At 39.8% G+C, this 25,927-nt stretch overlaps 1 protein-coding gene across 5 annotated transcripts in view; it reads right to left on the reverse strand.

Annotated features, from left to right (window-relative positions):
* The window catches only part of AKNA (AT-hook transcription factor), a 74,335-nt gene that overhangs the window by 20,317 nt on the left and 28,091 nt on the right, over positions 1-25,927 (reverse strand). For all 5 annotated transcript variants that reach the window (XM_043984600.1, XM_043984603.1, XM_043984601.1 and 2 more), the window contains 8 exons: positions 25,623-25,779; positions 22,788-22,942; positions 20,440-20,499; positions 18,137-18,264; positions 13,322-13,538; positions 8,052-8,209; positions 6,982-7,149; positions 4,621-4,912 (listed from right to left, as the gene is read on the reverse strand). In XM_043984600.1, coding sequence (XP_043840535.1) covers positions 4,621-4,912; positions 6,982-7,149; positions 8,052-8,209; positions 13,322-13,538; positions 18,137-18,264; positions 20,440-20,499; positions 22,788-22,942; positions 25,623-25,779 — 1,335 coding nt within the window. The remainder of the gene's footprint in view (positions 1-4,620; positions 4,913-6,981; positions 7,150-8,051; positions 8,210-13,321; positions 13,539-18,136; positions 18,265-20,439; positions 20,500-22,787; positions 22,943-25,622; positions 25,780-25,927) is intronic.

Here is a 25,927-nt window from a genome sequence, read left to right on the forward strand (position 1 = left end):
CCTGGGCAAGTCACTTAACTCCAATTGCCTCACTAAAAAATAAATAAATAAATAAATAAAAAAGGGGGCAGCTAGGTGGCACAGTGGATAGAGCGCCGGCCCTGGATTCGGGAGGACCTGAGTTCAAATCTGGCCTCGGACACTTGGCACTTACTAGCTGTGTGACCCTGGGCAAGTCACTTAACCCCAATTGCCTCACTAAAAACAAAAAAAACAAAACAAAAACAAAAACAAAAAAACTACTATCTTGACAAGGAAGATCAAGACACAAATTCAAAGGAATACAATGAAATAAAAACAGCTACAATACAAGCAAAACCTCAAAGAAAGCATGTGAATTGGCCACAAACCCAACAATAATTCCTGGAAAAGCTAAAAAAAATTTTCAAACTCAAATTAGAGTGGTAGAGGAAAATTTAGGCAAAGAAATGAAAGCAAAGGGAAACAATCATGAAAAGATAATTAACAGCTTGGTAAAAGAGGCACAAAAATACTGAAGAAAATAACACTTTAAAAAACAGAACTGACCAAATGGAAAGAGGTATGAAAACTCACTGAAGGAAATAATTCCTTAAAAATTAGAATTGTGCAAGAAGTGGAGACTAATGACTCCGTGAGACATCAAAAATAATAAAAAGAGTCAAAAGAATGAAAAAAATTAGAAAATGTAAACTATCTCTTCAGAAAAACAACTGACCTAGGAAATAGATCAAAGAGAGATAATGTAAGAATTACTGGACTACCTGAAAGCCAAGATCAAAGAAAGGCCCTACACATATTTTAAGAAATTATCAAGGAAAACTGCCCCCAATATCCTAAAACCAGAGGGTAAAACATAAATTGAATGAATCCATTGATCGCCTCCTGAAAGAGATCCCAAAATGAAAACTCCCAGGAATATCATGAATATCATAGCCAAATTCCAGACCTCTCAGGTCAAAAAGAAAATAATCCAAGCAGTAAGAAAGAAATCATTTAAATACTATGGAGCCACAGTCAGGATCACACAAGATTTAGCAGCTACTACATTAAAGGAGCAGATGACTTAGAATATGATATTTTAGAAAGTCAAAATAACTGGGATTACAACCAAGAATGACCTACCCAGTAAAACTGAGTATAATATTTCCAGGGGAAAATGGATATTTAATGAAATAGAAAATTAGACTTTCAAATACAATACTCAAGAGAAGCATAAAAAAGTAAACAGGAAAGAGAAATCATAAGAGATTCAACAATGTTAAAATGTTTACATTTCTATATGGAAAGATAATACATGTATCTTCTAAGAACTTTATGATCATTAGGGCAGTTAGAAGGATTCTACATAGAAAGAGGGTACAGAAGTGAGTCAATTATGTTGGGATGATGTAAAAGAAAATGGATAGGTAAGAAAGAGGGATGCCTGGGAGAAAGGAGAAAGCAGAGAAACAATGGGAAAACTTATCTTACCTAAAAGAGGCATGCAAGGAAGAGTTTTTACAGTGAAAGGGAAGAAAGGGGTAGGCAATGCCTCAACCTCACTCACATGTAAATTGGTTCAAAATGAGGATGTGTGTGTGTGACACACAATCAGTAATAGAAATCTATATTACACAAGAGGGAATTAGGAAGAGAAGGCGATATGAGAAGGGGGTAATAAAAGGGAGGGCAGATAAAAGAAGGCAGTGGTCGAAAGCAAAACAGATTTTAGAGGAAGGACAGGATTAAAAGAGAGAGAAAAAAAGGATAAACAGAATAACATAGGATGGAAGAAAATACATAGTTAGTAATCATAACTGAATATGTATGGGATGAACTCACCCAGAAAATGGAAGCAAAAAAGGATAAACAGAAGAATATAGGATGGAAGAAAATGAATAGTTAGTAATCATAACTGTGAATATGAATGGGATGAACTCACCCAGAAAATGGAAGCAAATAGAAGATTAGAAACCAGAATCCAAAAATGTGTTGTTTACAAGAAACACACTTGAAATAGAGAGACATACACAGAATTAAAATAAGGAACTAGAGGAGAATCTATTATGTTTCAGCTCAGGCAAAAAAGGCAGGGGTAGTAACCATCATCTCAAACAAAGCAAAAGCAAAAATAGATCTAATTAAAAAGGAAAAGCAGGGAAATGATATCTTGCCAAAAGGAACAACAGACAATGATGTAATATCAATACTAAACATATATACACCAAATGGAATAGCATCCAAGTTCTTAAAGGAAAATTTAAGTAAATTACAAAAGGCATTAAACACCAAAACTATACTATTGGGGGATGTCAACTTTCCCTTCTCAGAACCAAATAAATCTAACCATAAAATAAATGAGAAAAAAATCAAAGAGATGAATAGAATCTTGGAAAAGTTAGATATAACAGACCTCTGGAGAAAAAGCGAATGGAAATAGAAAGGAGCATACTTTTTTTCTCAGCTGTACATTAACACTTTCACAAAAATTGACCGTGTATTAGGACATAAAAACCACAACCAAATGCAGAATAGCAGAAATGTTAAATTCATCCTTTCAGACTATAATGCAATAAATTGCATTTAATAGATGGCCATGGAAACATAGATTAAAAACTAATCGAAAACTAAATAATCTAACCTTAAAGAATGAGTGGGTCAAAGAACAAATCATGGAAACAATTGATAATATCATTAAAGAGAATGACAATGAGACAACAATTCCAAAATTTGTGGGATGCGGCCAAAGCAATACTTAGGGGAAAATTTATATCTCTAAATGCATATATCAATAAAAGAGCAGATCAATGAATTGGGCATGCAACTAAAAATCTAAAAAAAAGAACAAATTGAAAATCCCTAATTAAACACTAAACTGGAAATCCCAGACTCAAAGGAGATGAACAAAAATAAAGGTAAGAAAACCATTGAACTAATAAATAAAACTAGGAGCTGGTTTTATGGGAAAAAAAGCTAACCAATGATTAACTTGATTTTCAAAAATAACCAAATAATCAGTATCAAAAATGAAAAAGGTAAATGTACAACCAATGAAGATAAAATTAAAGTAATCATTAGGAGTTATTTTGCCCAATTATATGCCAGTAAAACTAACAATCTAAGTAAAATGGATGAATATTTTCAAAAATATAAACTGCCTAGATTATAGAAATAGAACACTTAACCCCATCTTAGAAAAAAAATTGAACAAGCCATCACTGAGCTTCCTAAGAAAAAATCCTCAGGACCAGATGGATTCACAAGTGAATTCTACCAAACATTTAAGAAATAATGAATCCCAATACTATATAAAGTATTTGAAAAAAAAAAAAAACAAGTAAAGAAGGAGCCCTATCAAATTCCTTTTATAAAACAAATATAGTTTGTTATCTAAACCAGGCAGAGCAAAAACAGAGAAAGAAAACTATAGATCAATTTCCTTAATGAGTATCAATGTAAGAATTTTAAATAAAATACTACCAAGGAGATTATAGCAATATATCACAGATACACACAGAGACACACATTTGTTTGTTTGTTTGTTTGTTTTAATGTCCCATGACCAAATGGAATTTATATCAGAAATGCAGGGTTAGTTCAATATTAGGAAAACTATCATACCAACTGACCATATCAATAAGAATAACAATAAAAATCTTATGATTATATTAATAGATATTAAAAAGCCTTTGATAAAACAAAGCTTAGGAACCAATGGAACCTTTCTTAAAATGATAAGTAGTATCGATCTAAAGTCAAGAGCAAGCATTATCTGTAACAGTGACAAAGTCTTCCCAATAAGATCAGGAGTGAACCAAGAATGCCCATTATTACTACTAGTGTTTAATATTCTACTAAAAATGCCAGCTATATCGGTAAGACAAGAAAAAGAAATTATAGGAATAAAAATAGACAACAAAGGAACAAAACTATCACTCTTTGCAGATATGATGGTATATTTAGAGAATCCTAGATAATCAACTAAAAAACTATTTGAAACAACTTCAGCAAAGTTGCAGCATATAGAAAAAACCAACATAAGTCATCAGCATTTCTATATACTACCAACAAAACCCAGCAGCAAGAGACATAAAGAGAAATTATGTTTAGAATAACTGCAGACAATATAAAATATTTGGGAGCCTAACTTCCAAGATAACAAAAAGGAATTGTATGAACACAATTAATTACAAAGTACTTTTCACAAAAAGACAGACCTAAACAATTGGAAAAATATTAATTTCTTATGGGCAAGCCAAGCCAATATAATAAAAATGACAATTCTATCTAAGTTAATTTATGTATTCAGTGCCATATAAATCAAACTACCAAAGTTGTAAAGAAAGATGTCTTGGCAAATCTTAAAGCTCTACAAAATTATGAGTTGCTATTATTATGATCATCATAATTATTATCATTCCTATTTTACAAACGAGGGCCTGAGACTCTGAAAGATGAGTGACTTGTCCAAGGTCACACTGCTCCTAAGAATCAGAGCTGGATTCAAACCCAGGACTCTTTCCATTGTGTTCGTTATCTTTTCTACCCTGTTGTCATCTGGCTGACAACTTCAATAGTTTGCATTGATTGCCTCCCAATCTATAAGCCCTTTCCCTAGAGGCATGTCTGGATTGTATAACCCCTAAACATATTCATTACCTTGTACTGGTTCACATCGAAGTTTCTTGCCAGCTGGGGGGCACTGGCTGAATGGAAAGCCTTCTGAACGGGCAAAGAACCCGAAACACCACTGCCGGCCAAACTGGTGATGCTGCTCTGGTGGGAGGGCAGCTGCTTTTGCTCTGAGACTTGTGAGGTGAGCTTGGGGGTGGGTGGGGGTGGCTGAGCAATAGGACTCTGAGGAAGCCCACCCAGCTGGTGCCCACTATTTCTCAGCATTGATGACTGGAGCTCTAGGGGCTGGGTGGATTCCCTCTGCTCCACAGACTCCCTGACAAAAAATGAAAAACATGCATCAGCCTCATCCTTCCTGGGGCTCCTTGGGTCCCATTTGTCTTTCCTCATGTTCACTCGCATCTGCGGGGTAGGGAAGAGGAGCCCCTCTTGTGGCTTTGGAAGCGTAGGTGAAGAAAAGTTCTTTAATTAAGACTCCAAGCAAGAAGTTCCTGGTCAGGATTGTGGGTCTTTAGGAAAAGAATCCCTAGGCTCACATGCTTATCAGGGTTACTGTGGTGTTCATGAGTAATATCATAATACAGAGCCTTAAGGAAACCTAGGAGTGCAGGAGGAGAACTGAGGGCTTGTGAGGGATAAGAGGCCCAAGGGTCACTGAAGCATTCCCCTTGTGTCCATGAAATTACTCAAAGAGGCAGCGTGCTGGCCTCTCGTTGTGTTGGGTAACCTTTCTCTCTAGGATTTATGGAAAGAGAAATGGTTAATTAGTAGCTAGGATGATGAGATGCGGTGCCCTGCCCCTGTGGAGGGAAATCACAGATCCATTAAAGCGGTAAAAGAATCAGGATGACAATCAGCATTGGAACTGAAGCCACCCCATTAGCAGGGCAGGCACATCACAACAGAGAAGAGAAGTCGGCTCTACCACTTTTTAGCTATCCCCCAGACTCCCAGCCCTGAGCTGTTTGCCCCTCTCTCCAATAACCCCTGCTCTAACTAACTCATAACAGCAGTGAGAATGACAACAATAACAACAACAATAATAAGATCATTATATAATGTAAGTAATAGCATATTTACATAGGAAATATATGAGCTCTTTAAGGTTTATGTAGCATTTTATATACATTAACTCATTTGATCTCATCTCAGCCCCGTGAAGAAGGTGCTGTCATTATTCTCATTTTACATATGAGACTGAGGCACATGCAGGTTAAATGACTTGTCCAGGGTTGTATAGCTAATAAGTGGTAGGATTTGTATTTGGGTCTTCCTGATTTCAAATCTATTTCTTTATGCACTGTACCACCTAGCTGCCTTTGGAAAATATAAAGCAGTGGTCTTGGAGAAGATATGAAAATTGAAAAAATGTACCTCCCTCCCCTCTTTGCAGAGGTGGGAGACTATGGGTGTGGGATATTGCATCCACCGTCAGGCTTAATTGAGATGTTCATTTGCTAAACTACTTTTTAATCTTTTTAAAAATTCTTAGTTACAAGGGTTGGCTCATTAGGTACTTAGTCAGGAGAGATATAGTTGAAAATGAAGGTGATGTAAAAACAAAAAGAGATGATAGATTTAAAAGAGAAAAGTTTTTTTAAAAAATAGTACACAAAAGGGTGCAGTGGATAAAGCACCGGCCCTGGAGTCAGGAGGACCTGAGTTCAAATCTGGTCTCAGACACTTGACACTTACTAGCTGTGTGACCCTGGGCAAGTCACTTAACCCTCATTGCTCCACCAAAAAAAAAAAATTGGTACACAAAAGGAAGGCATTATGACATCTATTATTTGAAGTATCCTCAGGAAGAACAGGGTGCTAAACATTTTCTTGTGAAAAAAAAAAAGGAAATCTCTCTCAAAAAAGAGGTTTATGGGGGCAGCTAGGTGGCACAGTGGATAGAGCACCGGCCCTGGAGTCAGGAGTACCTGAGTTCAAATCCGGCCTCAGACACTTAACACTTACTAGCTGTGTGACCCTGGGCAAGTCACTTAACCCCAATTGCCTCACTTAAAAACAAAAAAGAGGTTTATGTTTTATATGTATATTAAAAACAACAGAAAAGGGGGGAGTATCACATTTCACTTCTTTAGACACCTTCTTCAAGGCTTGGCTCAGGTGCCACCTCCTTTATGAATCCTTCCCTGATCCCTCCCTCCTGAAACTATGTTGAATACATGCTATATTTCCCTCTTCTCTCCAGCCCTGATTTATAATTCAAGGTTTCCAAGGACAGAGACTACTTTGTTCTTGTCTTTGGATCCAAGCTATATACTTTGCACATAGTTAGTGTTTAATATTGCCTCAATTGGACCAGGGACAAACTTAACCTCCTCTATCACTGCATCTAGTAAAGAATGAACAGTCAAGGGGCAAGTGACTTACTCAAGAGGGTTGAGGTGCTTCCCCACTTCCTGTTCTGTCCTCCTTGATCTGAGTTCAAATGCCTTCCGATTCCCAACAATTGGTCCATCAACTTCCTGGGTGGCATCCTTCTCTTCCTGGTCTTCTTCCAACTTCACAGCATCAGGGAGTGATTTGATACTGTTGTATCTATAAAGGGCCAGACAGAAGAGGTGTGACCTGAGTGCTACCATCTGCTGTCCTGGAATGCTCTTGGCTGGGAAACATTGTAGCCATGAACAAGAACTGGTACTCAAAATGGAGGACCAAACTTTTGGGGACTGGCCAATGAGACATCCTAAATACAGTTTCCAAGCTATGAATGAGATGCTTCTTCCAAGCAGGTCCCTTAGTGGATCATCTTATTCATGAAGCTCCTAAATGACTGGAACATGACTCTCAGAGTAGCCTCTATAAAAGCTGCAAGGGACTTTCAGGGGTCATATAGTCCATCTCCCTGCCTCCACATCACATATTAACCCATCCCAGATGACACTCCATCCTAACTTTCAAAAACTGTCAGAGGAGACTCTATAACACCACCTACACTTAGAGTAGATTCTGGGGGACAGGGACTATTTTTGACTTTTTTTGTATCCCCAGCACTTGGCTCAGTACTTGCTGGGACACTGATTATTGATTCATCCCAATATCTTGCTTTAATCCCTACAATTTTGGCTTAAGCATATTCACTCTGGTCCTTATATTTTGTGGAAGTGGCCAACAGCTGCTCTTGGTTATCTGCATCAAATCCCCTCTGCATGGATTCCATAAACATTGATGGACTCAATCTTGCCTTCCCCAAGGGCATCAGAGCAAACCAGGGAGTACACCAAGCAGACCTTTCAGCAGCTCTTGCCACAATGCACATCCTAGTCATTGAGCTGGAAACGACCTAAGAAACCATCCAATACAAACCACTCATTTTACAGAAGAGAAAACTGAGGTCCAGCTGGCTTTCTGGGTAGGCAAGGTACAGGATAGAGCCAGGAAGGTCAGGAAGTTCCCACAAGTGGATAGGACTCTTTCTGACCCTACCCTTGAACTCTTACCGGGACATGAGGCTCTGGAAATCCTGCTCCATTTGGAGCTGCTTGTACTGAAGGGGCTGTGGGAGTCCTGGGCTCTCGTCTTCTAACTCACTGCTGGCACAGCTCACTTCTGTATCTGCCCCACACAGCAAAGTATGGCCGTTCCGGATAGCTGGGGTCTGTAAGGAAGAGAATCAAGGAGTCAGAGGGAGCCCAGTTAGCTCTAGTGTCCTGGACAAAACAACTGACAGAGACAACTCTTCCAACCTCACCATGAAAATTCACTTTTGCAACCTAGGTTATACTTATCCTAATCTTGTGAATGGGCAACTGGGTGGCACAGTGGATACAGTGCCTGGCCTGGAGTCAGGAAGAACTGTGTTCAAATGCATCCTAAGCCATTTACTAGCTCTGTGACCCTGGGCAAGTCACTTAACCCTGTTTGCCTCAGTCTCTCATCTGTAAAATGAGTTGGTGAAGAAATGGCAAACCCCTCCAGGATCTTTGCCAAGAAAACCCCACAAGGGGTCATGAAGAATCAGATACAACTGAAATAACACAACAGCAATATACCTAAGATGACATTAAATTCTTTTTAAAGGGGAGGTGGTGGTGGTGGTGTGCGGAGCCCTTGATCCTTTTATCTCGTATTTATGAAATTGATTTTTAGGACTTAGTATTTGTCTTTATGAAATTTCATCTTCTTAGATTTGGTCTGTTTCTGTAGCCTACTGAGATCTTTTGGGATCATGATTCTACAACCCAATATTTTGGCTTTTTAAATGTGAAGGCGACCTACAGCTGTGTGGTCTAGTTATCTATGTAGCCAAGTGGTGCAATGGAGTCAAGAAGACCTGAATTTAAGCCTGACCTCAAACACTTATCTGATCCTAGGCAAGTCACCTAACTTGTTTGCCTCAATTTCCTCAACTGTAAAATGGGGATAATATTAGCACCTACCTTCTGAGGTTTTTGTGAAGATAAAATGTTAAATTATTATAAAGAGCTTTAAATGCTATCTATTATTATTTTCTGAAGTCATAATTTTTTTTAAACATTAAACATCATGGAACAAAGGACGGATCCCTGGGATACTCCATTAAAGACTTCCTTCATAGTTGATATCAAGTCTTTAAGAACTCTGAGAGGTATGCCCTCCACATCCAGGGAAAAAAAATGCTGGAGTCTCAATGCAGATCAAGGCATACTATTCTCACTTTATTTTTTTTGTGTTTTTTTTCCCTTTTAGTCTTTTTCTTCTTTCATGACGTGACTAATATTGAAATGTGTTTTACATGATTGCACATGTATAACCAATATCAAATTGCTTACCATTTTAGGGACAGGGTTGGAAAGAGAGGGAGGGAGAAAAATTTAGAACTCAAAACTTTTTAAATGAATGTTAAAAATTGCCTTTACTGGGGGGCAGCTAGATGGTGCAGTGGATAGAGCACCGGCCCTGGAGTCAGGAGTACCTGAGTTCAAATACGGCCTCAGACACTTAACACTTACTAGTTGTGTGACCCTGGGCAAGTCACTTAACCCCAATTGCCTCACTAAAAAAAATTGTCTTTACATGTAATTGGAAAAAATAAAATACTATTTTAAAAAATGAACTTTGAGGGGCAGCATGACACAGTGGAGAGGGTATGTAGGTACTGGAATCAGAAAGACCTGAATTCCAATCCTATCTCTGACACTAGTTGCAGGACTACAAATAAGTCACTTAACCTCAGTTTCCTCATTTGTAAAATGGAGATAATATCTGTTTATATCTACTCTTCAAGTCTGTTGTGAGGCTCAAACAAAAAAATAAATTCAAAGCCCTGTGCAAACATTAATATGGTAGATAAATGTCACCTGTTTCTTTCTTCCTCATTTGAATCTCTGAGTGAATAGGTGACCAGAACTCCCTGTAAGGAAACCCCTTCTACCTAAGCAAATTAGCAATGAACCTACAATTTACAGTCTTAGAAATTGTTTGGGGCATGGAGATGAAAATGGCTTGGCTAGGGTCACACGACCAGCATGTGGAAGAAACAAGACTTGAACCCAGGTCTTCCTACCCCCAAGACTGGCTCTCTATCAACTATACCATACAACCTATAAGTAAATAGTAATATGAAAAAAGATGACAAGTCTCTGGGTCCAGTAACTCAACTGGCCCCAAACCTTCCTATGTGGGTCATTGTCTAGCTCCTCTCTCTCTCTCTCATCATCATCATCCATAGGATGGCATAACAGATAAGCATGAGAATAGCACAAAAGCATAAGAAATTAACTTTCTGGGGCAGCTAGGTGGTGCAGTGGATAAAGCACTAGCCCTGGATTCAGGAGAACCTGAGTTCAAATCTGTCCTCAAACACTTGACACTTACTAGCTGTGTGACCCTGGGCAAGTCACTTAACCCTCATTGCCCCACCAAAACAAAACAAAAAACACAGCAAAAACCACCAACAGAAATGAACTTTCCTCCCTCTTTTTCTGTGCCTATTCTGTTCTCTGTGCCAGACACATATTTCTTTCCCTTCTTTGACCATGAGAGTCCTATCCATCTTCTAAAGCCCTTATCAAATGCATCCTCCCCAAGAAAGCCATCTCTGATGCCTCCCCTGTGAAAAATGATCTTTCCCCTGAACCAGAAGTCTGGAAGATCTGAATTAAAATATGAACTCAGACTACTGTGTCTGCGTCTAGCTGTATGATCCTGGGCAGGCCACGTCTCCTTTGTTTGACTTGGTTTCTTTAACTATATCGTGAGAAGCATGTAACCTTGCAGGGTTGTTGTGAGGATCCAATGAGATACTCAGTTCCTGATATATATTCGGCACAATATAATGCTTGTTGCCTTCCTTTCCCTCCCCCTCTTCCCATCAGACTTTAGTCTATTGTTTTGTAACTCTCTTGCGTGCACTCTGCAAGATAATGCATACTATATACTTATCCATCTCTCTGTCTTTTAACAATAACTCATTTTTTCAGCCCTTCAGAGTGTACAAAGGGCCATACAAAGAAAGAAGTGCAAAGAGTGTCTTCATTTTATAGATAAGGAAACTAGAGCTAAGAGACATTAAATGACTTGTCCAGGGTCACAAAACTAGTTAGATAGTGGAACTGGGATTTCAGCCCACTGACCTCAACTCCAGTGTTCTTTCCCCTTACAGTTAGTCAACAAGCATTAAGCAGTGCCAGGCACTGAGCTAAGCACTGTTGTTCAGTTGTGTCTGACTCTTTGTGACCCCATTTAAGATTTTCTTGGCAAAGATACAGGTGGTTTGCCATTTCCTTCTCCAGGTCATTTTACAGATGAGGAAACTGAGGCAAACATGGTTAAGTGACTTGCCCAGGGTTGCACAGCTAGTAAATTTCTTGAGGCCAGATTTGAACTCAGGTCTTCCTGACTTCAGCCTATACCCCCTACCCCCTTTCCCCTCTATCCTATGGCAGTAATAGTCCCTGACCTCAAGGAGGGACAATATGAATAATTAAGTCTAGGTAACATACACAAAGAATAGCTGGAAGGGAACCTCATAGGGGGAGGTAACAGCAAGGGGAGGGACCAGAAAGGCCTCCTGCAGAAGGGAGGATTTGAGCTGGGCCTTGAAGGAAGCCAAAGAACTTGAGAGGCATCAGTGAGGAGGGAGAGCATTCCAGGCAAGGGGATAGTCAGGGCAAAGGTCTGGGAGATGGAGCCTGGTATGGGAGGAAGGGCCTTCATGTATGATTGTTCTGAGGGCAGGAAGGGGCGTGAGCCCCATCACCTGAATCCCACCAGCAGCACCCCGCCCCCAGCCCCCAGCAGGCCTTGAAACACCAACATCCAATAAGTGCGTGCTGCTTGCTTTTGAATCTCCGCACCCTAGAAGGGAAAATGTGGGCAGCCGGGTGGTCCCATGGACAGAGCGGAGGCCTGGAGTCAGGGACACTCCTCTTCCTGAATTCAAATCTGGCCTCAGACACTTACAAGCTGTGTGACCCTGGGCAAGTCACTCAGCTCCATTTGCCTCAGTTTCCTCACCTGTCAAATGAGCTGGAGAAGGAAATGGCAAACCACTCCAGTATCTTTGCCAAAAAAAACACAAAATTATCAAATGGGGCATAAAAGAGTTGGTTATGACTGAAATAACTACATAAAGGAAGGCAAGTACCATCTTGGAATGGTATCCCAAAAGAAATGACACTTGAATCTCTCAAACAGTACAGAGCAGGTCAACTAAATCTTTAGAAAACACATTAACCTATAAAGTCAGGACTACAAAGTCTGTCTTAGTTTTACCACTCACTCTTTGCTTCTACTAACCCTTCTACATCTCTCTCTCTCTCTCTCTTTGTGTCTCTCTCTGTCTCCATTTGTGTCCCTTTCTGTGTCTCTATCTTTGGTTTCTCTGTCTTTGTGTTTCAATGTCTCTCTCTGGTCTCTCTCTGTCTCTCTTTGTCTCTCTGTCTGTCTGTCTGTCTCTCTTTCCCCACACACACCTCTGGTTTCTCTCAGTGTCTCTGTCTGTCTCCCTATCTGTTTCTGTCTGTCTCTATGGTTTTTCTGTGTGTGTCTCTGTCTTTCTTCATCTCTGTCTCTGGTTTCTCTGTGTGCTTTTGTCTCTGTCTCTCTCTGGTTTCTCTCTATCTTTCTGTATGTTTCTGTCTTTCTCTCCCCATTGCTACCACTCTCTGCTAGGCCCTTATAATTAGTCCACTCACTAGGACAACTATAATAGCTTTCCAACAGGTCTTCCCACCTCTGATCTCTCTCCCTTCTAGTCTATCTTTCACACGGCTGCCAGAATAAATTTCCTTAGGCATAGAGTTGGACATATCACTCCTACTAAAAATCTTCAGAGTCTCCTAACTGCTTCCAAAATGAAGTTCAAACTCCTTTGATCATCATTCAAGGCCCTGTGAAATCTTCTCCATGAGAAGTGCTTAATAAATGTCTTTTATATTCTGTTGCCTGCCCTACTTGAGCAGTTCAAGAGAACCCAAGCATATCTTTTTTTTTTTTTTTTAGTGAGGCAATTGGGGTTAAGTGACTTGCCCAGGGTCACACAGCTAGTAAGTGTTAAGTGTCTGAGGCCGGATTTGAACTCAGGTACTCCTGACTCCAGGGCCGGTGCTCTATCCACTGCACCACCTAGCTGCCCCAAGCATATCTTAACAGTGTTTACTGTTTTTGCTGCTACCGTGTTTACTGTTGAGTCTGACTCAAACAGATTTTCGTGAAGATCTAACGCAAAAGAGAAAGAAACCAGAAGTCTAATGCAGTTCATTCCTCACTGGGCTCAAGTAGGATTTACCTCAGGGTAGGGTGTGCGGACAGTTGGCATTGGGGCTTGAGCTGATGGAGCAGGAGACAGAGTTTGCAGGTCTGATCCAGGGGAAGCTGCTGAGCTCCCATGGGACTTTTCCTCTGGAGGGGTCCTGGGAGAGAGCTGGTCAGGTTTTAAGTCATCTATCTCATCCATGAGCTCCTCGAGGCGCATTCCCAGCCGAAATATCTCTCCTTCCACTTCCCTGAAACAGGTCAAAGCATGGTTATGTAAGAGAATGGAACCAGAGAGGGAGACAGAGAGAGAGAGAGAGAGGGAGGGAGGGAGGGAGGGAGGGAGAGGCAGAAACACGTTCAGGATTTTCTGCCCAACACATTGTGGGAAATCACCTAGACTACTGCAAAGGCAGAGACAACATGACTACTGGATAAAGAGCTAGCCTCAAACTCAGGAAGACCTGGATTCAAGTGCCACTTTTGACACATACCAGCTACAGGATCCTGGGTTAGTTTTTTAACCTTAACCTCTCAGTGCCCCAGGCTATCATCTTAAAACTATAAGTGGTAGAGAAAGTCTTGTATTGGTAGAGGGAGTTTCTCACCAGGAACTGATGAAATCACCGGCCTAATCCAAAACAAGACAACCTGCAGGGTAGACTCACCCCGGTAGAGAGAGCAACCTTGGGCTAGATGTCTCTTAGCATTTACAAATCATAAAATCTATACTTAGTCTGATGTCATTTTACAGATGAGGAAAGGGAGACCCAGAGAAAGGAGAGTGACTTGCCCAGAGTCACAAAGTAAATAAGTAGCAGGCTGATCCCCAAATCAGTGCTCTTTACCTGAGGCTTTACTGGTTCTACTTAGTAAGGGGAGAAAAATCCTAGACATAGAAATATGAACATTGGCCCACCAGAAGAAGAGAGACCTAATAGTCAGAAAGCAAATGAGCCAGGAAGGCTCTGAGGCTCTGAGGGCCTAGACTGGCAAGGATCTGGGAGATGGGCACTGCCAGGGCACAGGGATGCCTTCCCAACAGTCTCCATGGCTAAGTTCATCAGAACCCACTGCTTCCATTTGTAGGTTGTCATATATGTAGCCAGAGAAGCAGACTCTAATCCTCTCCAGTTCCAGGCTACTCATAAGGCTGCCTTACTCTTTGTTTTAAGTCTTCTAGCCCAGGCAGCAAGAATCTATCTGCATCTTCACCTGCTTTGCCAAAGCAAATCTGCAAGAGCAGAGGTGTTTTGGATTCATTGACACAGGATCTTAGACAGCTGCACTGCTATAAGGTATGTGCTGGACGCAAATGCCTCTTTCCATATAATTTCTATGAATCCTTCATAAGAGCTCAGTTTAGAATAAGGAGTCAGATCCCACTGGCTCACTAGAGCTAATTGTTAAATTTTGAACATAAGTATTTGTACATTAAGAAATTAGCCCACAGTACAAATCAAGGCCTGATTTATTGTTTCCTTGATTGTCTAAATTTAAGAAAGTAATGGAGAAAATTTGAATGATGTGGATTAAATTCAAAAGTGTGTCATGAGTATGTTTTTTTTTTCAGAGATCCAGTTGTTAAATATTTACCAGCACACCCCTAATTAGAGGGTTCTCTTGATCAGTAAAGGTACATGAATCAATTTATCTTGTTTTACCATAGGTCTTGCTGACAACTAAACCAGGAAAAAAACCCAACATCATAAAATCTTAGGGTTAGAAATGACCCCCCCCACTCAATGAACTCCAGTGGCTCCCTATTACCTCCAACATCAAATACAAAGTCCTCTCTTTCCAATTTAAAGTTCTTTATATCTAGTCCCTTCCTACCTTTCCAGTCTTCCTACATCTCACTCCCCTTTATGGATTCCATGCCCCAACAACATTTGACCTATTTTCTGTCCCTCACACAAGACAATCTATCTTCTATCTCTATGCATTTTTCCCTGGATGTCCCCCATTCCTGGAATATATCATCGCAACCTCTTCGGCTTCTTTCAAGACTCAGTTCAAATTCTGCATTCTGTAAGAGTATTTTCCCCAATTTCTCCCAGATGTTGGTACCTTCCTCTCAGATTGCCTTCTATCTACTCTTTATATATTTTGTATGTCTCTAATTATTTACATGCTGTCTTTTCCATTAGAATGTAAGCTCCTTGAGGAAGGGATTTTTCTGTAGTTCTCTGCATCTCTATTACTTAGTGGTGTCTAGCATCTAGTACTGAAGAGAACTTAATAATGCTTGTTGATTTGAAAATGAGGCCCAGCAAGTGGTGGTATGATTGTGATGGAATACTATTTTTTTCCAAATAATAAACATTTTTATCTAAAATTTTGAGTTTCAAATTTTATCCCTCTCTCCCTCCCTCCCTCCCTCCCGTCCCTCTCCTTAGGCAGTAAGCAATCAGATATGGGTTATACATATGCAATTATGTAAAACATTACCATATTAGTCATTTTGTATAAGAAAACTTGAATAAAAAAGAAAAAATGGAAGAAAGTGAAAAATAACATGCTTCAGTCTGTGTTCCATCAATATTAGTTATTTCTTTAGAGGTAGATAGTCCATTTCATCATTAGTCTTTTGAGATTGTCTTGGATCATTGTATTACTGAGAATAGTTGTCATTCACCGAATTCATCAAACAATATTACTGTCACTGTGTACAATGTTCTCTTGGTTCTGGTCACTTCACTATTCATCAGTTCATAGAAGTCTTTCCAGGCCTTTCTGAAATCATCCTGCTTGTCTTTTTTTTGGTAGCACAATAAAATCGCATCACCATCATATAGCACAGCTTGTTTAGCCATTCCCCAATTGACAGGCATCCCTTTGATTTCCAATTCTTAACCACTACAAAAAGAGCTACTATAAATATTTTTGTACAAATGGGTCTTTCTCTTTTTGGGGGGATATAGTAAGTAGTATTGCTGGGTATGCACAGTTTTAAAGCCATTCGGTCATAGTTCAAAATTGTTCTCCAGGATGGTTGGATCTTTTCACAACTCTATAAAGCAGTGGATTAGCATCCCAGTTTTCCCACATCCCTTCCAAAATCTAATATTTTCATTTTTTGTTATATTTGCCACTCTGATAGGTGTGAAGTGATACCTCAGAGTTGTTTTAATTTGCATTTCTCTGATCAATAGTGATCTAGAGCATTTTTTCATATGATTATAGATAGCTTTGATTTCTTTGTCGAAAACTGTCTTTCATATCCTTTGACCATTTATCAACTGGGTGTTGACTTGTATTTTTAAAAATTTGATTCAGTTCTCTATATATTTGAGGAATGGGGACTTTATTAGAGATACCTGTTTCAAAAATTCTTTGCCAGTTTTCTGATTCCCTTATAATCTTGGTTATATTAGTTTTGTTTGTGCAAACATTTAAAAATTTTATATGATTAAAATGATCTATTTTAGTTTGTTTTGCTCTCTATTATCTTCTTTGTTCTAAATTTTTCCCCAGTCCATAAATCTGACAAACTATTGATGAAATATTAGTATGCCATAAGAAAAGATGAACAGGATGATTTTTTAAAATCTATAAAGATATACATGAACTGATGCAGACTGAAATGAGCTGAATCAGGAGAACATTGTATACCGTAACAGAAATAGTGTATGATTATCGATTGTAAATGACTTAGCTATTCTCTGCAATACAATGATCTAAGATAATTCTGAAGGATTTATGATGAAAAAATGCTCTCCACATCCAGAAAAAGAACTGATGGAGGAGGCAGCTGGGTGGCACAGTGGATAAAGCACTGGCCCTGGATTTAGGAGGACCTGAGTTCAAATCTGGCCTGTGTGACCCTAGGCAAGTCACTTAACCCCAATTTCCTCACCAAAAAAATAATAAATAAAAAAAGAACTGAAGGAGTCTGAATGTAGATCAAAGCACACTTTTTTAAAACCTTATTTTTCTTGGGTTTTTGGATGTATGTGTGCTTTCTTTCACAACATGACTAAAATGAAAATATGTATAACATATCAAATTACTTGCCTTCTCAATGAGAGTGGCAGAAGAGGAAGGGAGAGAATTTGTACTCAAATTTTTTTAAAAAATAAATGTTAAAATTGTTTTTATATGTAATTGGGTAAAAAATTAAATATTAAATAATTTTTTAAACAGAAAAAAAATGAAATCCAGGGAGAGAAAGTTAAATGACTTGACCAAAGCCATACAGGTAATAATCATGAGAGGGAGAATTTGAACTCAGAGCCTCTAACACTGATATTGGTTGCAGACTCATTTAACTCCTTAGTGCTCTAAGAGACTCTCCACTACTATAAGTTTCAGAACAAGTGCCAACTGACATTACTAGAGGGAGGTCTTCCCAACAAGCTCCTTATCCCCATTAGCTCATTTGACTCATTAATACTGAGTCACATTGGGGCAGCTAGATAGTGCAGTGGATAAAGCACTGGCCCTGGATTCAGGAGTACCTGAGTTCAAATCCAGCCTCAGACACTTAACACTTACTAGCTGGGTGACCCTGGGCAAGTCACTTAACCCCAATTGACTCACCAAAAAAAAAATTTTTTTAAAATACTGAGTCACATCATCTTAATGTATAAAATACTTTAAAGGGATGAAACTGTATCACTTTTTAAATATTCCACAAATTGGATTTTTCACTAAGTGGATCAGGCTCCCTATGCTAGTCTTCATGTCACCACCACTCTCTCCCAGTTGATTATTCTGAATTACTGAAGATTGACCACAATTCCCCTAGAACACAATTCCAAGAACTTTAAGGGCAATTTTAGGGATAAGACTCTGGCCGGGCAGATGCCATCTTCTCAGGCAGTGGGATCCCTTTCCTAAGACATACCTGTTAGGATCAAATTCACCAGGCGACACCTCAGAGGCCTGGAGCTGTTGCATGCGTCTGTGCTCTCCTCGTGCCCAGAGAAAGGCTTTCTCCAAAGCATCCTGTTCTTCCTTCAGCCTCCAAAACCCCTGGAACGAGAAGAACACAGGGAGCTGTGAGCTTCCAGAGGCTTCTAGAGTCACAGAGTTGGGGTATACATTTCAGCAGTTACACAGAGCTAGGGATAGCAGTTTTGGGGGGTTTTTTGTTGTTGTTTTGGTTTTTTTAGGGCTAGTCTTAATGTCCCCATGAGATTAACTCAGGGATGGCAAACTTATCATAGCACACCAGAGTGGGTTAGTCTCTGGTTTTGGAGCCTGAGATGTCTGGGTTCAAATCCCACCTCTGATACTTACTAGTTTATGATGATTTCTTAAATAAATATTAAAAATATCATAAATGGTTTCACATTTCTCTCCATCCCTCATCGCATTCTACATGTCATTCTTCACAAACTAGATTCCATCTCTCATATCCTTGCTTTTTTCACAGGCTGCCTGTCCCCAAAGGCCTGGAATGTAGGCCCTCCAGTTCTGAAATTCATCGGCTTCTTTCAAAGATCAAGTTCAAGTGCTACCTTCTATACTAGGCCTTCCCTGATTGATATTACTTTGATATAGTTGGTATTACTTTGTGTGTGTCTGTGTATTTTATATTTATGTATCCATGTACATGTCAGTCTCCTTATTACCCCGCTGCACCCAAGGATAATGTAAACTGCTTAAAGGCAAGAATTCTTTCCTTCTTGCCTTAGCATCCCCAGCCCCTCCACACAGTGTCTGGAACAAAATACGCATTTCATAAATTCTTGTTAAATGGAATGGAGGGTGTTCTTACTATTAGAAAAAAAAGGGGGGCAGCTAGGTGGCGCAGTGGATAAAGCACCGGCCCTGGATTCAGGAGGACCTGAGTTCAAATACAGCCTCAGACACTTGACACTAGCTGTGTGACCCTGGGCGAGTCACTTAACCCTCATTGCCCCACCAAAACAAAACAAAACAAACAACAAGAAAAAAAAGTCAGAACATGATGTTACTGTGACTACTACAGGCTCCTTTGATAAACTACCAGCCACTCAGTCAAAGCCCAGCCAGCTGGCAACCCTGAATGTAAATCAGTTCTCAGTCATAGGAAGACAAGGTACAGACGTCACTCGATGCCCTGGCTGGACTTTCCAAGTCGGCCCAAATGAGTCTAGCTCCTTTATGAGGGTCAGCATGTTTGTACCCCACAGCATTCCCACTCAGCACAGGCTCCCTCTCACCACTCATGAGATTTGAAGTTATTACCGCCCCCTCCACCCACACACACCCCCCTCCTCCTTTACTCCTCATCCTCATTTGCTGGCACAGGAAATTGAGAATCTTGGCACCCACTTCTGAAAGGCTGTAGTACCGTGGCTTAAAGGCAGTCGTGATGCAGTTTAGGGCATAGAAGGAGGGAATATGTGGAACTACAGAACAGCCTGATGCTAGATAATGAGGAGAGGACTCGGGCACTTAACTGTCTCAAGGAAGTTGCTGCTTCGGTCTTGGCAGGTAGGCTGGCTCTCTGGCCTTTACTTTCCTGATTTTGACTCTCACCTGGCCACTGACTTATGAAAAGATACACACACACACACACACACACACACTCATGAATATATGCTCATAGTTTGTACATATATTCATATATATGGCTACTGAATTGCGAAGATTTAGATAAATAATATAATTTATATTTTATGTATATTATATATTATGTATAATTGATGTTTGTATATTAAAATATGCATATTTGTATAGATTATACATAAATGCAATTTTACAATTATGCATAATATACAATTTTTCTATTTATATGTAGTTGAAATGTATAATTGATATATTCATCTAGAAAAATATTTGTATATATGATTTTATTTATAATTATATTTTGTTTTATTTACAATATTTCCATTTTATTTATGTTTCTATTGTTTTGTTGTATTGATAATTCATATTATTTTGTATTGTTTTATGGTTTATTAATTTCTAAATTATATATCGATATACAAATATTGATAAATATAGGTATATGGTATATAAATTTCTATAAATATACATATATCTGTAATTAAGTTTTTATATATTATAATAAACTGGAGGGACATAGGGTGAGGTAAAGGCTCAGAGGTAATTGACTAATTATAAATATAATAATAATAACAAATACACATATGACACAAGTGTATGTCAGTTTCTAAAAACAAATCCTGAAGTGAGAAGAGCAATAGTTAGTTGTACCTTGAGCTGATCCTGAGGTACCAATCTTCCTTCTTGGACCAATCCTTCGAAAGATTCCACCTGGATTAAGTGAAAAAATCATATGCATCATCAACCAATATCTCTTGAAGATTGCTCAGTGTCACAGCCTGATTGCATCCTATTCAGACCTTGGTTCTTAACCTCCAGACCCCACACATGTGTATTCAGAACAGGTCCAGTTTCCTGACTTTGATTTTCCATATGTGATTGCGAAGCAGGCTTTTGGGAGGAGATGGGGTGGAGGGTGGGAATCCCCCTGGGCCTTTCTCAGGTGGCTAAAGGCAGCTCAGTGTTTGTGTAGGGATCCTTTCCAAGCTGAAGAAAGTTTACTGACAGGTTTCTATGTGGATTTTGGTGTCCTGGGGATCCTCTGGGTGAGTTCCACAAAACCTCTAGGTCTGCTAATGCTGATCCCTTGATTTTGTTTGTGGAAAGAGCCCTGTATTTGTAGCCAAAAGATCTGAGTGAGAAGCCTAGCTCTGCCGCTAACTTCATGTGAAACCTGAGGCAAGGCATTTCACCTCTGAAGGCCTCACGTTCCTCTTCTGCAAAATGAAGGGCTTAGACAACATCATCTCCATGGCCCTTTCCAGCTCTAAAATCCTATGATATTATGGTCTTTCAAAGACAAATTCTTTGATGGGAGAAACTTTAAGTTTGATTTTCAGAAACAAAATTTTCAGGAACAAAAAGAAGCTAGACATTTTTTTTTAATCCCAGGACTATGAAACAAGAGCATGTTCCAGCTCTACAACTATCTGTGTGACCTCCAACAAGCCACATCATTAATTTCGGACTCAGCTTACCCATCTGTCAAATCAGAGGATTGAATTGATTGATTTCTGAGTGTCCTCTTAATATTCTATAATTCTATAAAGCTTTTACTTCTTAAATGAAATCTTATTAAATATTTTAAAGTTATATGTTAATTTTAAATGTTTTATGGATGACTCTTATTTTTACATCACAGTCACTTCTGGATCTAGTCCCCTTGCCCCCCAATCCTAAAATTGTACACTTCCTTGTAACACACACACACACACACACACACACACACACACAAACAGTTAAGGAAAAAAAAACCCAACACGCCAACCATGTCTTGTTTTGGTTTTTTTTGTGGGGCAATGAAGGTTAAGTGACTTGCTCAGGGTCAGACAGCTAGTAAGTGTCAAGTGTCTGAGGCTGGATTTGAACTCAGGTCCTCCTGAATCCAGGGCCAGTGCTTTATCTGCTTCACCATCTAGCTGCCCCCCTCACCAACCATGTCTGACAATGTATGCAAACTTCTACCCCTACGTGTAGTCCCCCACCTTTTGGTTATTACAGTTTCTTAGAATTTGGATCCCTTTTCATATTCTTTACTCTGAGCCTATGTTTATTTAACCTAGAGGAGAGAAAACCAATGGGAAATTTTATGATGGCCTGTAAAAATTACTTAGGACTCTGAGAAAGGACAATGAGTTACTTTTCCCCATCTCCAATGAAATCCAAACAAGAAGAGATGAACCTGAAGGACAACATGAAGAGTTAGATTCAGGGGTGTGCTGGAGCCCCCTCTAACATGTTTACATTAGACTCTTAAATTTTCAGTGTGAGTGCTTTTTACCTTAGAAATTGGCATTTGGGGGCATCTAGGTGGCTCAGTGGATAAAGCACTCGCCCTGGAGTTCAAATCTGGACTCAAACACTTGACACTTACTAGCTGTGTGACCCTGGGCAAGTCACTTAATCCTCATTGCCTCAGGGGAAAAAAAAGAAAGAAATAAAATCATGTATAATTTATGTTGAACTGTTTGAGTTCTTAAGGTGGGGGTGGGAGGGGAGGGAGGAAGAGAAGTTGGAAAACACAGTTTAAAAAAAATTGATGTCAAAATTTGCTTTTACAAGTAATTTGGAAAATAAAAGTCTAAAATGAAAAAAAAAGAAAAAAAGAAATTGGCATTTGCTACAAATCAAGGTTTGATTTATTGTTTTGTTGCCTATCGAGACTTAAGAAAGTGTTAACCATGCAGATTAAACATAAAAGTGTATAAGCATATATCTTTTCCTGGTTTTTAAACATTTACCAAGCGCACCCTGTTTTAGATTAAATATAAGGATGAATTTCCAGATATCAAGAGCTCTTTAAACATCCTAGTCAGTGATCAGAATATCCCTACTTCTATGGTTTTTCTCTTTCTGAGATGGTTGGGATCTAGTTCTTCATGGCAACAGGTGGGGAAATGACACCTGCAAGTTCTAGCACTTGAAGATTTCTGCTTCTGTTTTTGGTTTATGCTCCTTTGTCTTTTCTGCACACACTTTCTAGCTGGGACTTAGCTCACCTGTTCCAGGAACTTGACCACCTCGTTGGCCAGCGTCTGGGTCAGACGATCGCCCAGGGATGGCTCTCCTGTGGAGGTACCACTGCCATCTGCCAGTGGGCCAGGGTATGCGGCAGCTGGGGATGGAATCAGATCACCTCGAGTTGTGGACAGTTCTGGAATAAATCAATGTTGAGAGTTGAGTTCAAGGATGGAGCCTAACAATGACCCTATTCTTGGCCGAAACACACACAAAAAGGGTAAAACAGGCCTGGAACCTCCATCAGATCCCACTGGCTACTTGAAGCAGGAAGAGAGGGTAGGGAGAGTATCTTGTTCTCATTCTATTTGCAGAGACTAAAAGTTATGGAAAGTCTTAGGGACCTTAAAGACCCAGGACCCAATAGGTTCTTAAGTTCTAGGGCCCAATGGGCCCCAACTATTCCTATCAATGCCATTGGGCTAGTCATATTAGAAAGTTGCAATGATAACATACATAAAACAGACTTTAGTCTTATGTAATGATGGTAGTGGAATGATAGAAAAGGAAATTAGGTGGTGAAGCAGGAAGATCTGAATTCAAGTCTAGCCTCAGACAATTAGCTGTATAGTGTTGGGCAAGTCATTTGACCTCTATCTGCCTCGGTTTCCTCAGCTGTAAAATTGGGACAACAATCATACTTACCTCCTGGGGCTGTTGTGAGGATCAAATGAGATAATATTTGTAAAAGTGCCTAGCACAAAGTAGGCACTATATAAATGGCAGCTATTATTACTATCATTATTAAGAGTGCTAGGAAGGGGGCGGCTGGGTGGCGCAGTGGATAGAGCACCGGCCCTGGAGTCAGGAGTACCTGAGTTCAAATCTGGCCTCAGACACTTAACACTTACTAGCTGTGTGACCCTGGGCAAGTCACTTAAGCCCAATTGCCTCATTTAAAAAAAAAATAAAGAGTGCTAGGAGGGGCAGCTAGGTGACACAGTGGATAAAGCACCAGCCCTAGATTCAGGAGGACCTGAGTTCAAATCTGGCCTCAGAGACTTGATACTACTAGCTGTGTGACCTTGGGCAAGTCACTTAACCCTCATTGCCTTGCCCCCCAAAAAAAAAATGAAAAAAAAGAGTGCTAAGAAGCATCATTTTCAGTTCCTCTAAGAAACATTATCTTGACTTTTGGTACTATAAATGTCAGGTCTCTATCCAATGAGAAACAAGTTGATAGAGTTCCTTAAAAATTTAATGACTCATATTTCTACGCATTGTAAGAATTACAAAATGCCTTCCTCCAAACAACCCCTAGGCCTAGTACCTATGGTTACACTACCCATTTTATAGCCGTGGTAACTGGGGTCAGGGCAGTCAAATGAGCTGTAGGGTGTCACATAGCTACTGAGTGCTGGACCTAGAAGTCAAACCAAAGCCTCTTCTAACTGCAAAGGCCAAGTCCCAATACGACATATGTGGAACACTGTACTAGGTAGCTGGGAGAAGGGTCAGAGCCAAGGGTTCAAAGACATCAACACAATCCCTCCCTTACATTTTAGGAGACCTTTCCCAGGGGGATGGATCCCATATGGAAATAATTACAACACAATTGGGGAACACATTAAAAAGCAGCAACTCCAAACAGAATAGGAAAGTCCATGAGATAGGCTGTCCTTCATTTTCATAGGTTCCTCTTCATTGCAAGTCTTTGAGTAAAAGCTGGATAGCCATTTGTCAAGTATATTGTCTATAGGTGTTTGGGGGGGGTCTTATTTTGATATAATTGAGCCAGAGAGCTTCTGAAATCCCTTCTAACTCTGAGATTCTGTGAAAAGGAGGGCTTATCATGGAGCTAATGTGAGGTTTCATTCACTAAGTCAATAATAACAACAACAAGTAGCATTTGCATAATACTTTAAGGTCTGCAAAGCACTTTGCAAATATTATCTCATTTATCCTCAAAACAACTCTGGGAGGTGGGTGTTATTATTATATTTGTTTTATAGTTAAGAAAACTGAGGCAGACAGAGGCTAAGTGATTTGTCCAGGGTCACACAGCTAATGTGACACAGTCTGAATCTGAATTTGAACTCAGATCTTCTTCACTCCAGGTTCAGCACTCTAGCTGCTATTTTGAACAACCTTTTAAGGAAGGTAATGGACTTGCTTGATAAACAGGGAGCAGGTAGGGCATTTTAGGTGGAGGAAATTCATTGTTGTTATTGTTCAATAGTTTCAGTAGTATCCTACTCTTCTTGACCCCATTTGGATTTTCTTTGCAAAGATACCAGAGTGGTTTGCTATTTTCTTCTTATTTTACAGATAAGGAAACTGAGGCAAACAGGATGAAGTGATTTGCCCAGGGTCACACAGCCAATAAGTGTCAGAGGCCAGATTTGAACTCAGGAAGATGAGTCTTCCTCACTCCAGACCTGATATTCTATCCATTGTACCACTAAGCTGCCCCAGAGGAAATTATAGGGAATTATAAATGAAGACCTTGGTTTGAACCTGTGTGACCCTGGATAAATTAATTTCCATCTCTGGGCCTCAGTTTCCTTTTCTTTTAAATGATGGGCATGGAAAAGATAATCTAAGGTTCTTCTAGCTCTAACTTCTATGAACCTATCAGTGGCAGAACAGTCATTGTAATGGTAAGTCGCCAAGTATGACCAGGGTCTTTGGAACTTTGGGGCCTCCTTCCTGGTTTTGTGTGGCTTTAGCCCCTTCAGTAGCATCTTTTTATCACATGGAATGCAACTCATAACAATTCCTACTACTAGATGAATAACTGGGACATTAAGGGATGATGCAATGATGTTAAGAGCTTGAACTTCCATACTTCTGCCTTTGTCTCCTCCCACACTCACCTGAGTCCAATAAAGCCTGTGATCCAGTGTTGGTGTTTGACTGCCACTGTGCCATCCTAGCCTGGGGAATGGTGAAGGACATGACCTTGGTCCCGTGGGGCATGGTCCCCATGTGAACACCATGGCTGGGCTTCGGTGGGTCTGAATACAAGTTTACCTGTGAAGAAGATAGGAAGATAGAGTCATATTTGTGAGAAATCAAGATCAGTGAAGGAAAGAGGAAATCCAGAGGGAAATGGTGGCCATGTCACACATACTGACAATCTTAAATAACTGATTGACCCTGAAAATGGGGTACATAACAC

Source organism: Dromiciops gliroides, chromosome 2 (genome assembly GCF_019393635.1).
Source record: "Dromiciops gliroides isolate mDroGli1 chromosome 2, mDroGli1.pri, whole genome shotgun sequence".
Classification (NCBI taxonomy): domain Eukaryota; kingdom Metazoa; phylum Chordata; class Mammalia; order Microbiotheria; family Microbiotheriidae; genus Dromiciops; species Dromiciops gliroides.